Here is a 17,500-nt window from a genome sequence, read left to right on the forward strand (position 1 = left end):
CCGCGCACGCACCCGTACATAAGCACACATACAAACAGAGAGAGAGACACACACACACACACACAAACACATACATACACACACAAACAACCGCAAACTCTCATGTAATTCATGTATTCATACTTTCATGTGGCGTTCTTTTATATTGACATATTATTATTTTTGTTGTATTTTACAGCCCGCCTCTTACATCGTAAGTCTTCCTTTATTATCTCATGCTTATCAAAATGTCGTGGAGCAAATATGAATAAATCTCAGGGAAATATTTATTTAGTCGTACTCGGATGTTCTTTTAGTATAAATTTTACCGTTACCATGAGAGAAACACGCATTTTTGTGTGCAAAATTCACTCATATTTATACCGCTGTGTGGAGGACATATGTCGGCTCTACTTAAGATAAATAGCTAATGGCAACACCAGCGCCTGTCCTGACACTGTGAATCTATTCAGCGCTGGCATTGAGATGAATCACTGCTGTCTCTTGAGATCGAGTGTCCATCATTGACATGATGAAACAACGTTGAGATCACATGATCTGGCGGTGTCAGCACTAGAAGTAGTGATGGATAAATCTTCACTTTTCACTATTTTTAGCGATTTGAACCTCCAACGCTTAAGAAATTTAAACACGTGGACGTTTGCCAAAAAGCCAGTGAGAGAGTTTCTCTCGTAGTAACTGCTGTAGTAATGTATGTTCTAAGAGAGCATCATCGTTTACAGAGGAGACAAATATTACCTCTCAATATATATATATTGACATGTCGCTAATATATTTTACCAATGAATTACGTAGAAAATCCAGCTAGCATTTCAAATATTCTTTGATTAATATATAGACATGTTTGACTTTCAAGGAATATATCATGCGACGGATATACGTATGATGAAATAATTTTGACAAATTAATTTTCAATTAATCAGAGATTTTGCCAAAGCACTTGCGCTTAATATAGGAAAGTAACTAGTGCATGTGGATTTTAAATAACATGCATGATGATGACTAAATCGGAATACATTCAAACTGTTAGGGAATGACATAGTAAATTTATTTCGAAAAATACTTAAGTGAAGAAGACACAAGTTTATGCTTGTATCATATCGAAATTTATGTAAGGAGACAATTCAAGGAGCGCAATAAGTTTATTACAAAGTAAGTATTCTTTCAAATATTGATTAACAATTTTACACATACACTACTCTTCAAAGAATATAATTGATGAAATAAATTCATTTTTTTATTATAGTATCAAATTAAGATTCGTCCCTTTCGTAAGTGAATTGGTGTAAGTAGATTTATAAATATTTTCCTACTTCATGTTTAATTGTTTCTATATTTATTGCTGAAACAGAACTTGTATTTGCTACAAGTGAATAACTATATTCTGACATTCATAAACATAAGTATTGTCGTGTATAACTTAAATGATTTTCATATTACCTAAATGGGTAAATATAAAAATGAATTCATTATGTAGATACATACATAAGCATACATATATTGTGTTTTACACTAGGTACAGGGTCCCCTCCCAATCGACCCAGAACGCATGTGGTACTTAATTTATCGACCCTGAAAGGACAAAAGGCAAAGTCGACCTCAGCTTAATTTGAACTCAGAAGACACAGACAGACGAAATACCTATTTCTTTACTACCCACAATGAGCTAAACACAGAGGAGACAAAGAGGGAGAGACAAACGGTTTATGTCGATTATATCGACCCTAGCGCGTAGATGGTACTTAATTTATTGACCCTGAAATGATGAAAGGTAATGTCCACCACGGCCTAATTTGAACTCAGAACATAGCGCTGACGAAATACCTGTTTCTTTATTACCCACAAGGGTTTAAACATAGAGGCGACAGACAAGGAAATACACACGGATTAAGTTGATTACATCGACCCCAGTGCGTAAATGGTACTTATTTAATCGAGCCCGAAAGGATGAAAGGGAAAGTCGACCTCGGCGGTATTTAAATTCAGGACGTAACGGCACTTCGCCCGGCGTGCTAACGTTTCTGCCAGCTCGCCGCTATAAGCAAAAATACGTGGGGTGTGTGAAAAGATTTGAACTGTCAAGTCCTGTACCTTCGTCAGAAGACTTTTACCATGTTATGTTTTTCTTTTGAGGCTCAAGACTTTTCATACACCCCTCGTATATTGAAAGATATGTGTGTGTATGTGTCCATATTTGCGTCATTATATACCGGAAACTCTAAATAAAATGAGGTGTGTCATCCAGACCACGATGTGCAACGCCCTATACTGAATACTGCAACTTAACTATTGGATCATAAAATTTATTGAATTATCCTTTCACACAAATAAGAAAAATGCATAGTTACATTAATGAAGATATTTGGATATTTAACTCTATGTACATAAGCACAGGTTCGGCTATGTGTAAAAAAGCTTTCCCCTCTAATACATGGTTCCGGGTTAAGTTTCAATGTGTGGCACCTTGGTTGTCTCCTGCTGTACCCTCGAACCATCTAAAGCATTTGGTGTGGATTTGGTCGACGGAAAGTGAAAGAATCATATCAGATGCATATATGAATGTGTGCGTGTGTTTGAGTGTTCGTACGTCCATGTATACGTATGCGTGTGTTTATGTTTCTGTGTACGTCCCTAATCACCTGTTACCAACCAGTGCTCTGTGTTTCCGTCCTCATAACGTGGATGTTCGGGAAAAGAGACCAAAATTAATAATTACACAGCTAAATCAGTTTGCACTGTTGTCAATTCATTCAACTGAATAATTTCCTACGTCTGCGACTCAGTAAAGCCACCGTGTATTGACTGAAACAAGTAAAAGAAGAAAGATAAAGAATACACCTTTTTAAGTAAAATTGAAACTATAGCTTTAAAAAATCGTATATTCCTATAAATGTATTTCAATTTTTTTAATTACCAACGGAATGACATAGTCTAATCAGTCTGTTTGAATACTGTTGAAACAAAGTGGATGAAAAATTAAAGGTCAAAATAACTCCTACAGAGTCGGATAAAAGTGAAAACGTAACCCAATAAATATTATGTGGATACATATAGCTTAGTTTCCTTTGTGCAAAAAGGAGAACCACTTGAAGGTGGATGTATTCATATTCATATATTTCACATGGTGGGTGTTATATATAAAAAAAAAACGAAATTTTGAAACGTTTTTCGAATAAATTATGGTAGGAAAAAGCAATGCAGCGGATTATTACGAAGACTTCATATTTTTATATTCCTTGCATTTTTGTAAGAAGCATTGTGTGAACTGTATGGAACTAAAAGCAATGTCTAAACAGGGATGCATATGACTGAATTAGGATGAGCGGGTAAATGAGGCGTTCTTGAGACTACTAGGGAGAGGGATGAGAGGCAGCGGCATACAGTGAGAATGTGGAATGAAAGTGGACTATTCTGGAAGTACTAATTGCATATCTTCGGATATGGTAGATGTAGTGATGATAACAACAGTCAATCAAGGGACACGCATCTTTACGCCTTTGGTTAACAACACATGGCATTTAAAAGAAAAATGAAGACCATACAGCATTCAATGGAAGCTTTGTAAAAACTTAGATTATAATTGCCAGAGAGGTCAATAATTTTTTAAAATTTCGTAACACTGGGGCCTCCTTAAAAATTCAGAAATTTAATCGGTGCCTTCATGTGAGAAAATTCATATTGTATTATGGAGCTTCTCTGCTTGATGACTAGTGAAGAAAATCGTACATTGTAAGGGAGTTAATTCTATATGACGCATAAGTGGTTTTCGCATCCAAAATTTTCATTTCAGGAATTTTTCACAACGTGGATGGCAAAAGGCTATTTCTCACCTCCATTAGTAAGCAGGTTATGCGTTTCCATCCAGCTAATCTGAAGGACCGCCTATATTGCTAAGAGCAAGACAAAACGGGAAATTAATTGTAACTTTATGACCGACCATCACCAACCGGAATATATTACACACATAGACACACACACACACACACACGCACGCACGCAGAACATATATATACATATTTATATGTATAATATATATTTGTGTATTATGTCACTTGTGTATGTATTTACAGACATTATATAAATATGCATGCATTTATATTATTACACACGTATCTGTTGATTAACCGATTATTTGATTGATTAAAATCCTGCTAAAACTACAGGGTCATGCACATTTTAATTACAGCGATGAGAAATTCATGAAAGAAATACGTTTCGAAATGTAAGTATTGGGCCTTTCATTCGAATACATTTTCAATCGTTACTTACTGCATGATATTGACATGTTTTAGTTACCTTAAGATCAAAGCGCTCCAAAAAGAAGGAGATTTTATAAAACCCACATTCAGAACACAGTACAAGGTGGAAAAAAGAGTACTCAAATACCAGTGGTAGAGTAATATGCTTTATTTTAAGCAGCAGAAAATTCAAAAAAATCTGTTACTCTGAGTTTCTCGTTGCCGTTCATCAGACAGTTTTTGCTAGCAAAAACTGTCTGATGAACGGCAACGAGAAACTCAGAGTAACAGATTTTGTTGAATTTTCTACTGCTTAAAATAAAGTATATATATATATATATATACACCTAATATCTGCTGTATCATTATGCTCGTCCTAAGAAGAATATGTGTTGTGCTATCTTTTTCATAGTCAATTTATTGTTATATATTTGTTCAACTTCCTGAAAATCTTTTGCCTCTCAACTGCTTTCTGATGTTTCAAAAATAATCTGGTTCTGCATTATTCAGGAAACATTAATTTCTCACTATTCTTCCTTTTTAGAAAACACAATACCGATAACTGGAGGGAGTAAGTTCATTTGAATTAATAACTTTCTATTGCGACTTGGCACAAAATTTATATATGTATATATATATATATTTACACATATATATATATATATATATATATATATATATATATTTACACAGATAAATATATATATATATATATATATATGTGTGTGTGTGTGTGTGTGTGTGTGTGTGTGGAGGCGCGATGGCCCAGTGGTTAGGGCAGCGGACTTGCAATCGTAAGATCGTAGTTTCGATTCCCAGACCGGGCGCTGTGAGTGTTTATTGAGCGAAAACACATAAAGCTCCACGAGCTATATACATATGTGTGTGTGTGGGTGGGTTTGTCTGTGTGTGTATGTGTGTGTGTGTTCTCGCTTTGTTCATTTCCGAGTGTTCCTGTTGAAGAGCGTACGTTTGAAACGTAAAAGACTTCCTCAACTTCCAGAGCGTTACCCTACTCCAGCTTTTTGTTATTTAGACACCGGGCTTCATATTCTGTTTTTCAACTATATATATATATTATATATATATATATATATATATATATATATATTATATATATAATTATATATATATTATATATTATATAATATATATAATATATATATGTTATATATATATATATAATTGTAATTTAGGGTATCTAAGAGATACCGCCACGCTGAAATAGCAGTCAAACTTGACTCTAAAACCACATTAAATGTCTACTATTTCTAGCGTATCTCTTAGACACCCAAAATTATTATTTTAATTATCTTGAGTTATATATATATTTAAATATATATATATATATATATATATATATATATATATATATATATATATACATATATGTATATATATATATATATAACTAAGGATAAGACCGATATTAAAATACCGATCTTATCAGGTGGCCAGCATATATATATATATATATATATGAACATAAAATTATGTATATATATATATATATATAATAATAAATATTAGGGAATGAATCCAAAATTACAGGGAAAAATCAGATTTAGGGTTAAATCCAATTTTATAGTAAAATATTATATAATATAATTCGAGACAAAATTTTATGTATTGATTAAGTCTTTCCTTGTTTGGTTTTAAAATAGTGGTTTTGTCTCGAATTATATTATATATATATATATACATATATATGTATATATCTACATATATATATATATTATATATATATATACATAATTTTATGTTCGTATATATATATATATACATATATGCTGGCATATATATATATATATATATATATGAACATAAAATTATGTATATATATATATATATGTATATATATATATATATATATATATATATATTATATATATATATATATATATATATGTATATATATACATATATATATATATATATATATATATATTATATATATATACATAATTTTATGTTCATATATATATATATATATACATATATGCTGGCCACCTGATAAGATCGGTATTTTAATATCAGTCTTTTCCTTATATATATATATATATATATATATAATATATATATATATATATATACATATGTAACTAAAGATAAGATCTATATTCAAATACCGATCTTAATTAAAATAATAATTTAAGGTATCTAAGAGATACATCCACGCTAGAAATAGTAGACATTTAATGTGGTTTTAGAGTCAAGTTTGACTGCTATTTCAGCGCGGCGGTATCTCTTAGATACCCTAAATTACAATTATATATATATATGTGTCTGTGTGTCTGTGTGCGTGTGTGTATGGAGGCGCAATGGCCCAGTGGTTAGGGCAGCGGACTTGCGGTGGGAGGATCGCGGTTTCGATTCCCTGACCGGCCGTTGTGTGTGTTTATCGAGAGAAAACACCTAAAAGCTCGGCGAATCTCCGGCAGGGGGGGGGGGGCGATCCCTGCTGTACCCTTTCGCCACAACTTTCTCTCACTCTTTCGTCTATTGGCCTGCTCGCTTAGCCAGTTGTGTGGCGTCATTTGAAGGCTAAAACAATACGAAGCGTATTGTAACCAGCGACGTGTAGCAACATCTGATAGTCTGGTCGAGAAATATATACATATATATATATATATATATATATATATATATATATATATATATATATATATATATATATATGTATACGAGGAGTTGAAGAAAAGATCCTCAAAAGATTCTTCCAAATATTCCCCTTACAGATTCAGATTTGTACGCATATTGCAATATTCCTTGAGTTTTTTTAAGTCCTGCAAAAGAATTATGAAATTTGGGTCTCCAGCCGTGCCTTTTGCAACACCTCTAAAACCAGAAAGTTTTTAGCAGCCCCTTATGCTCACATGCGTGCAGACATACGTTCAGGCATGCATACGCACATACACACACGCACATTCATACATTTATCTATTTTATGGATTCGGCAAGCTTTTTCTTCTATTTCGTATGTAAAACAAAAGAAATAATCTTTTAAATTGAAAGTTTTATCATTTGTCATTCCTCATTGTGGAATGAGGTGTAATAGTAACTGAACTCCTTGTTTGGTGTTTACCATGCCGTTACAACAATATTTTCCTTACAGTAATTTATTTCTATTCACTTCGAATAGATACATAAATGAAATATAATTCCACAGAAGATCTATGTATTCGAATATTTTCTTGTAACACGTTCTTGTATATTTTGACAATTACAAATCTTTGAAAGCGATGACAATTTGTGCATTAATGACAATATTTTACATCGTTGCGAGAAATGAATATAACTTCATATCATTTTAAAATTTACTCTTTTAGTCGCGAGATAAGACGCCAAGATGTCGCTAGTGTTCTCTTCCAAGACGCTCGTTTGTAAGTATTTATCTATATTTTATTGTAAACTAATGAATGAATTATAACGCCTTCATTAGGAACAACAGCTGGAATAGGATTCTGTTAATAACCAATCAACGTATGGGTCATGCAAGCACCACACATGCGTTAACATCACTTTCTATGTATATTCGTCCTGTGTTCAACAAAATACGGCCACTTTCATTTTGTTTCTTTATAACTAGATATTTTCTAGAAACCTACTGAATTATATTAATACAACAGTTTAATGGAGTTAATCGTATCCTTATAGTGAGGTTGTATAGTTGTTCGATTAATTTTGTACCAATTTTTTCCCTGCCCTCTCAAAGTGATTATAACATCTATGATTAAATTGCGTTAAACCCCATTGTTACATTTTGAGATCTAGAATGAATAATGTCAAAAACGAAAATTCATTATAACATAGTCGCGAAATGTGTTGTGGTAAAATTTGTAGTGGCCAATCGACTTATTGAACCAAGTTTGTAAGTGATCCCTTTTATTGACTGGCAGGATTATGCGCGTTTGAAATTACAACGTATAGCCTGAGGAATAGCCGATAAGCACTAAAGGTCCGACTAACTCACCACCTTAGGGCTGACAATAGTAATATGACATACTGTAAATAATGGTACGACCAGGTCAGCATTTGGCGAAATGACATAACGAAATACTCTGTTGATTCGAAAATGAAAGCAAATTGATAAATATGGAAAGCATAAAATTTGTATAGTTGTCACTTATTATCGAGAGAAAAATTATGTTTAATAAGTTTCTTCTTTGTCATTCAAGCTTAAAAGGTTTCAGGGCTCTGATCGACGACTTTGAAAAGTATATCTTCAAATGCCTGGATGAAACACACAGAATGATATTTGTAGAAAACCAGTGAGTTTGCGTGTTTACCTTTCAAAATTTTCATTGTCGTTATATTATATGGCAGGTGTATAGGTCTGTGAAATAAACGAGTGCACATATGTAGATGGATGGGTTTGCGTAATTCAACATGTGTATCATATATATTAGAGACTGGTAAATAAAAACGAAGCCATTTAGAAATTGGGAGAGAGAAACAAAAAGAAACATCTCTTAACATTCAAGAATAAATGAGTATGCAAAGAGAATGACTAGATCATATAACATATTAAGAACAAACATTCTAACCTTTGTTATGTACCAAATTAAAAGTGTGTGGAAAAAGGTAAGTAGCAAAAGTTAATTAAATATTCAAATAAATTTACATCGTGAATTGATCACGTTGTGTACCGATTCCAGATTTAGCAATATGGGGACTCTTCTTACCTTCTACCTCAGAATGTAATTCCAACAGTTGTTTATTTTGACATCGTTAAACGTAATATCAAGTATCATTTCAGGCTTGTAAAATTATATTTCTTTATACTTTAATTTTCCAAATGTTGTTTTCAATATTTTACTGTTTTCTGCGAAATTAGGAACAACAGCTGAAATAGGATTCTGTTAATAACCAATCAACGTCTGGGTCATGCAAGCACCACATATGCGTTAACATCCCTTTCTATGTATATTCGTCCTGTGTTCAACAAAATACGGCCACTTTCATTTTGCTTCTTTATAACTAGATATTTTCTAGAAACCTACTGAATTATATTGAATTATAGTTATGATTTTTAAAGTGACATTTGACCTAAGCTAAAGCTTCTCAATTTAATATTCTTTGCTGTAGAATTTGTTTTATAACATTGTAAAATCATATCGAAACACAGATGCGTACTCATGTATCTGCTGACCACCTTCTTTTAGTGAAGTGTGTTCAGGTTTAGTAAGATTTATATGATATCAGAAACCGTACAGTCATAGCTGTTCGTAGTCCGTCTTCCAGGTTAATGTCGGAAACATTATCATGTCTCTTAAGTTTGCATTGCTTCACTGTTGAACCTCCCTTCCTCTTAGAATTGTGAAACAGTTTTATGATAGATATGGCTAGAATTTTACATATTTGTTAATATTTAAATACGGGCATCAGTCGCTAGGTGATACGTGTTAAATCAATTTTGCAGTTTATATCTGTTTACAGATGCTAAATTTTGAATTCAGCTATGTATTTGTCAATTGCATTTAAAATGACGAGTAAAACAGTTGATAAAGATTATATCTAGGATTTCTTATTCTGAACCTGTTTTACTATCTTCAGTTAATGTGCATAAAACTGAATGGGAAGCTGCAACTCTTCTTGATTCTGCTGTCACACTCTCAACTCGCAGCGCTTGTTTGTTACGCCATCACTTAAATCCCTCCTGAAAATGCTGCGCTATGAACGAGAACAGCAGTTTCTTAGCTCTCACTTCTATTACGTTCGTCTCATGTTCACCCCATAATTGTTCCCGTAACTATTTCTCTGGAAGTGAATATATTTTCATGTTTAATTAGTTCAGACACAGTGAACAGAGGTTTTCCATTTAAAACACTTGTATTTAAAGGTTTGGGGCACAAGTATCTTCTATTTTCTTTTTGCATTGCGTTCTATTTTTAATAAGAAAGGAATGCTTGAATTTGTCACTCAATAATCCTAATAATGGTCATTAAAACAGCTTTCCGAGTTAGTTTTAACTTCAGATTTCAGTTTTACTTTCAAAATGTCATAATTTATTAAGCTAGAATACTAACATATTTCTAATCTCTATATTGCAGATTATGTAAAGCTGTAAAGAAGAGTTTCACCAATATCCTATCATGGGAAGGTGCGTTACAAACAAAAAATGTGTCACACAGAAAATATTCTGTGACTAACCATTTTCCGATATATCTATATTAGAGGCAGAAAATATTTGCACCTAATACATTTTCAGGGATCTGTCCAGTTTAGCACACAGATTTTTTTTTAAACTAAGCAGTTTGAAACTTCAGGTACTGGTGTAATTCCTCACGCAGAATACGGTTTAGTTTGAACATCTCTTACGAAAGTTTGTACTTTAGAACTAATTTTGTGTTAACGTTGTCGTATTAGGGTGAATTTAGCCAATCACTAAGGTGTATTCAGCTGATGAAATATACTGGGGTTTGCGATAGGAATCAAAGAGGAACAACGTCCGGGTCACCTGTACTAAATGCCAGCACACTGTTCTGTTCCTATGTCATTCTTTCTTCCTTTCTAGTAAGCACCGTGCATTCCTTACTCCTTCCCTCTCTACTGTCAGACAGGCACTCCTACACTATCGACTCCCAAGCAACGAGTGAACTAGTCACTGTCACAACAATTACACTATTTTCCGCTGCATAAGTCAATATGTTTTACCTGGAATATTTAGTGTTTGGCTCATAGAAAAGTACGCTTATATGTGTACATTTTTGATAGTTTCAGGACGAAGATTATTTGTGTATCGAGATCGACTAATTCCACTGACTTTTTTCAGATGAAAGGTCGGTTGGCTAACATCGCGAAATACTATTAGGGTCCGGAAGAAAACTAAGTATATTTGTTTTCTTTTACCTTTATCCTTTGATAATATTATTTTTTTTTATATTGACGAAATGTGTTTTTTGTTGATTATAGTAAGATAAAATCATTAAAATTTCAATATATCACATAGTTGTAACATAAGACATGTTGAAACTATATATACTTCAACAATAAAAAAGATAGCTGCGGACCCATAGCTGTATAGGTCTTTTAAAACTGGTGCGGTTTATGTGTAGATAAAACCAAACATTTCCCCAAACTACAGACCTGCACTTTGAATACTGATGTCGGGCAACAAAAAAATTTAGGTAAATAGTATTTATTCATTCTTCCTGTTAATTCGTCATTGCTTACTGAGTACTCCGATGCGATAACCAAAAAGAAAAGCGTGTAATATGCAACACAGGCTGTAAACAACAATGAAATAGAAAACTATTGTGCCATTTAGTAGAGATAAGCCGGAGGTCGTTCCTATTCGCTTACCCTGGAAAACAGCAGTAGATTTCTTCAACTGAATATACGCCATTAATTGGTGAGAATTGCCGAAATACAACAACTTTAGCACGAAATGACTTCTAAAATAAGTTTTTTTTCAAAAATGGTGAAGGTAAAATGTGTTCTGCATGAGAGGTTACACTAGTATATGAAATTTTCAACTCTTTAGTTTAAAAAAAAAACGGTAATTAAAAATCTGTGACCAAAACTAAAGGGATCATATATTAGCATATTTTTCCCTACCTCATCGCATTAGATTATATATCTCATATAATCCTACTGATGAAAAGCAAATCAAGCATTATATATATATATTATATATATATATATATATATATATATATAATATATAATATATATATATACATATATATATATGCATATATATATATATATATATATATATATATATATATATATATGTATATATATATATATATGTGTGTGTATATATATAATATATATATATAAGTATAATATATATATATATATATATAATATATATATATGTATATAATCAATATAATCCACAAGGATATCCAGAGGTAATGCAGCACGATCGTTCCATGCTACTTCGTTTCATTGAACAATGCAAACATCATATCGATTTAATACGTAGAGTATATTCACAAAGAACAGTCGCATGAAACGATCGTACTACATTACCTCTGGATATACTTGCTGCTTATTGTGATTATAATCACCTTTTTTTTAAATTGTATGGATAATGTCATACTAAATTGTTGCGCCACAACGTAAGTACCATAATCAAAAAGTTTTACTGAACTTCTACACGCACACACGCATATATATATATATATATATATATATATATATATTATATATATATATATAATATATATATATAATAACAATTAATAAATAAAACATATGCAAATATACATATATATGTACGTATATATATATATTGCCCTTTTTAGTATGAAATCTGAGGGTTGCATATTCTTCACATCGCCTATTATCATTCTTTGGCATTAATCTTTCGACAATAATCCCACCCGCGAGGCTACAACGTTATCAATAGTTTTACGGAATAACTGCGAGGCGAGCACTAATTGTTTGAAATATTTACACACACACACACACACACACACACTGGCAATCACACACATCACACACACACACACACACACATATGTATATATTAACCATGTTTCCAATTATACATCGTACATATGTAAGCGAATTATTTCTATTAATTTACTCGATCAATGTAATATTAATTATATATTTTAAACGCATTACGAGAGAAGAATGAAAGTGAAATATTCACGGTACATCCTAATTAAATCGCGTAAAATTAGTGAAAGATTTGAATTCCTTAACTTATGACAGTTTCATTTTCTCACACGCGTCAGCCAATGTCTCAACACTTCAACAAAACATGATTTGAGTACAGAGGGTGGAGGTTTGTACGTTAAATGGAACATAAATTCAAATCGTCTGGGACTTAAAATGGAACCTTTAGATATGCGTTTCAAGCATGGATTGGAATAATGATCAAAAAGATGTACGTGGAGATAACTTAATTCCGCCAAAATTTATAACTGTTGCAATTAAGTGTTAGACTGATGTTCACGATGTGCAAGTCTGTTTTACACTCACAAAGGAAAGGAACAACTATGCTTCAGAAGCCTACAATTCTCAATTGGATTAAGATAATATTGATAATTCATGAAATAATAAATTATATTCTTATAAAATTTCATTTTTTGTATATTGCAGGAGAACCTCCTACAACCACAGAAAAAGATAACGGGTCTAAAGTTAAATACCAACCATGGATGGGATATGTATTATTAATCTGCGTTATGATAGGCGGATGTTTGGCAATTTGGTATCATTACAGACGCAAATGATGTCTTTGTGGAGTATATTTTGGGAAGAAAATATATTAATGAAAAAATAAGACGCTTTGCATATTTGATTATAAATGATTGAAATAAAATAACTATATTTTATCAGACATATTGTGGTTTCAATTCTCTCGGAAAAATAATGGCCAGGGAAAACAGTTTCATTCCTTTTTAAAAATTATCTGACTGTATTAGAACTGGCACATGGTCCCGTTACATTTCTATATAAATTATTTGTGAGCAAATCCCATAAGTCGAACAGTTCCTTCCCGTCAAAACAAATTTTTCTTATATTTTCTAGTCTTACTCCGAAATGCAACGTTACAGATATTTTCCCCTTTAAAACATAATTTAGTTTCCGATACCCCACGTGCATACTTCAAGGTTTCACTAGTATACGCTTCGCGATTGTTTTCCATATGTTTTCATTAATTAATGTAATGTCACTAACTATATCTAACAGCATTAATACTTTTTATATACACACATTTTATTTGAGTCTTTTCTGCATTACCTCTCGCCGATAAACAGTTTACATGACTGTTCTCAGGTGAACTGTTTTCTAAGTTTTGTTTTAACATGTGATTGTTTACGAGCTATCTTATCACACTTGAAGTATTTTCGGTTTTTAATTGGACAGTAGAATGTGTAGTATAATTCTCCACATCCAAAAGAAGCGTTAATCTTCTACTTTTCAATTCTGACTTTCGGCAGCACCGACTGAAGAAGAGTGCAGTTATTCACTTCTTCTCGCGATTTACATTTATTATATTTCCTCGGATATTTCTTGTATTGTTTGCTTCTTATTCAGCTCTAATTATTATTATTATTATTATTATTATTATTATTATTATTATTATTATTATTATTATTGTTATTGTTATTATTATTATTATTATTATTATTATTTTTGTAATTATTATTATTATTATTATTATTATTATTATTATTATTATTATTATTATTATTATTATTATTCTATGTTTGACTTTTGCTTTATATTTGTACAAGTTGGCTCCAAGTCTCACCCAGAGACCTCAAGAGACAACAGGTTGGAAGTTCATGTTGTTGTTATGCCTAGTGTGCCATATAATTGGGGGGTTTGGTGTTGTATTAATGAACGTCTAAAAAAACAATTTTTTTTTTTAAACCCGAAAATTATGTTTGTTTTAAACCTTGAGAGTATTTTGCGTGGGATATGAGCAGTTCCCATGAGCACTATCTTTTGAATTTCTGCCATTTTTGGGTTTCCTGGTATCTGAGTTAGGTAGCGATCAGCCCCTTATTATTATTATTATTATTATTATTATTATTATTATTATTATTATTATTATTATTATTATTACTATTGTTGTTGTTGTCGTTATTATTATCATTATCATTATTATTATTGCTATTGTTATTGTTGTTGTTTTTGTTGTTGTTGTTGCTGTAATATTCAGGCATTAGCAGCACGTATTATATACAGACCATATTTTGCTGAAAATATCTCACCGTTTCTTCAAAACAAACTTCACCCAGATATTTTGTGATATGTAATTTCAACATTTCTCATGCTCGGCTTCTGCCAATATTCTAAACAAAGTTGTGTCTCTGTCTTCGTCTTGCCAATCGCAGCCTTCTTCTCTAAAAATTTCCTCTTATCTTCGAAAATAAGCAGAGAAGGTAGTACACTGTTCTTTGTTATATGCGAACTCTCCGATGGAGTTTGCGACAGTGTTGAAGGTGAACGAACTAGATGCATTTTCAGGTTTCTTCTGTATCAGTTGCACTAAGAGTCACTGTTACATATGAAATTCCGAAACCTTCTGTTGTTGTTGTTGTTCCTGTTTCTGTAATTGTATTCTCGAAACTAGTAAACCTTCCATGTTCAAGCAAAAATCGGTCTAGAATGAACTTCGAATAATCTCGCCGACATAACTATTATGTCATGGGTATACAGGTTTGGTGTATACACATGACATAATAACCACAAATAAATAAATAACTGGTTGTGGTTATGAAAAATAACCAATGAGAGAACGCACTCTATACTACTCGAATATAGGAACCATGCTCAAATTTTCATTTTTGAACCAACCGGCTGTAAATCCAACGCACGTCGAATTAACACGATAAACCTACACGATCGACCTAATACCGTCAACTATCCCCAGTCAGTTCACTCAGTTCTTATATATTCTATTCGGTTAGTCCACTTTCAGTCACGTGAATATATATAGCTAGATTTAATTGCTGTTAATTAAACCGTACAGCTAACAATAATACAACAAATAATACTACACAAAATACAACAATCTATAACAATATAAGCAATCGTAATATTAAATCTACAGCAGGCAATAAATATACTAAATTCTAGTTACAATACTGTTAATGATAATTTAACTGAACCGATCATACCTATCAATTGTCTAAATTACTCAACTAGCTGTCGAAATAAATCAATGTGTCCCATTCAGAAACAAGGTTTTAGTATATAAGTATTCTATTACTGCTCTTATAGTGGACATGTCTCTTATAGATGACATGTTTCTAATGGTGCATCCTCTTCGTAATTCAAACTTCGAAGGAATGATCAGAAATATACATTGAGTTATACAAACAAGGCTAATTATGCGGTTGTTGGCAAATTCACACACTCTCTTATACATACGAATAATGAATATAATATTGCTTGATTCATGGAATATAACGCAAAACCGTATAAGGGTAGTAATAGATGGTGTGAGCTATGTGGACCTGACGCATTCCTTTGTAATTAAAATAGTAAATCTAAATCAATTATGATTCAACGATAAGGGGAACTAATTACAAGATGCCAGGATGTAAAATGAAAATATTTCCTACACTACAAATATACATAATATTACATTTATCTTTATATCTATACTTATTTAATTTATAATCCAAGATTAAACTCCCTATATGTGTAATATTTATGATAAAAATAATAATATCATCATAATTATGCCAATAGGCAACTAAGATATAGCCCTATTTTTGCTCTTATATACGATTACCGATGTTTTCCCTTTTTCTATTCTGTGGTAACTAGGAGTTAGATTTATCGAAATTAAATATATATTATGATATATCAATATATAGACCTAAACGCGGTGAGGTGGCAGAAGCGTTAGCGCGCCGGTGGAAATGCTTAGCGGTGTTTTGTCTGCCGCTACGTTCTGAGGTCAAATTCCACGAGGTGGACTTTGCCTTTCATCCTTTCGGTGTCGATTAAATGAGTACCAGTTATTCACTGGGGTCGATATAATCGACTTAATCCATTTGTCTGCCCTTGTGTGTCCTCTCTGTGTGTAGCCCGTTGTTGGCGGTACAGAAATAAGAAAATTCAGCACGCCAGGTGAAATGCTTAGGAGTATTTCGTCTGTATTTACGTTCTGAGCTCAAATTCCACCGAGGTCGATTTTGCCTTTCATCCTTTCGGGGTCGATATATTAAGTACCAGTTGCGTACTGGGGTCGATCTAATAGACTAGCTTTCATCCCCACAACATTTTGGGCCTTGTGCTTAGAGTAGAATAAATATATTCTACTAAGCTGAGTAATATAATTAATTTCTCGAATTTCTCAAACTTTTGTATCTCCAGTTTAGTGACTGATATTTATAATGGACTATATTCAAATATTCTGTTATCTTTGATAACACTGGTCAACAAAATTCGAACTATTTCTTGTCCCACGAAAGTGAACTTTCCGAATCTGACTTTAGAAGTTTCTATCAGGCATGGGTTTTATGTAAAAGAGTAATCTCTCTCTATATAAAACTGAGAATGTGTGTCTGTCTGTCTGTCTGTCTGTTTCCCTAAACTTGAGAACTACACAACCAATTTTACAGAAGCCTTACGTAGAGTCCGGGGAGTGTCATCGGCAAAAAAATCGTTAATTTTTGCCTAGGGCGAGCCCAGAGCAATATCATATCTTCTCCACTACGATTCCCTAAAACTTGAGAACTACACAACCAATTTCATTCAAATTTCACACCTGCCTTACTTAGTTTCATGGGCAAAAAATGTTCAACTTCTTGCCTAAGGCGAGCCCATAGCAA

At 32.4% G+C, this 17,500-nt stretch overlaps 1 protein-coding gene across 1 annotated transcript; it reads left to right on the top strand.

Moving 5' to 3' along the window:
• The first annotated feature begins 177 nt into the window (after positions 1-177).
• On the top strand, positions 178-13,820 carry LOC115231305. Its single transcript, XM_029801361.2, has 8 exons — positions 178-193; positions 1,247-1,285; positions 4,187-4,222; positions 4,783-4,809; positions 7,568-7,621; positions 8,417-8,509; positions 10,292-10,341; positions 13,302-13,820. Exons 3-8 carry the CDS (start codon positions 4,200-4,202, stop codon positions 13,433-13,435), a joined length of 381 nt encoding a protein of 126 aa, XP_029657221.1. The 5' UTR covers positions 178-193; positions 1,247-1,285; positions 4,187-4,199; the 3' UTR covers positions 13,436-13,820.
• The last annotated feature ends 3,680 nt before the right edge of the window (positions 13,821-17,500 follow it).

Source organism: Octopus sinensis, unplaced genomic scaffold, assembly GCF_006345805.1.
Source record: "Octopus sinensis unplaced genomic scaffold, ASM634580v1 Contig18129, whole genome shotgun sequence".
Lineage (NCBI taxonomy): Eukaryota > Metazoa > Mollusca > Cephalopoda > Octopoda > Octopodidae > Octopus > Octopus sinensis.

Bases quoted from the DNA above. Each gene is read 5' to 3' on its own strand.
- LOC115231305 (XM_029801361.2), top strand. From the start codon at position 4,200: ATGAAAGAAATACGTTTCGAAAT. The intron at 8,510-10,291 runs GTGAGTTTGCGT...TCTATATTGCAG, and splicing joins ATGATATTTGTAGAAAACCA to ATTATGTAAAGCTGTAAAGA. The intron at 10,342-13,301 runs GTGCGTTACAAA...TGTATATTGCAG, and splicing joins CAATATCCTATCATGGGAAG to GAGAACCTCCTACAACCACA.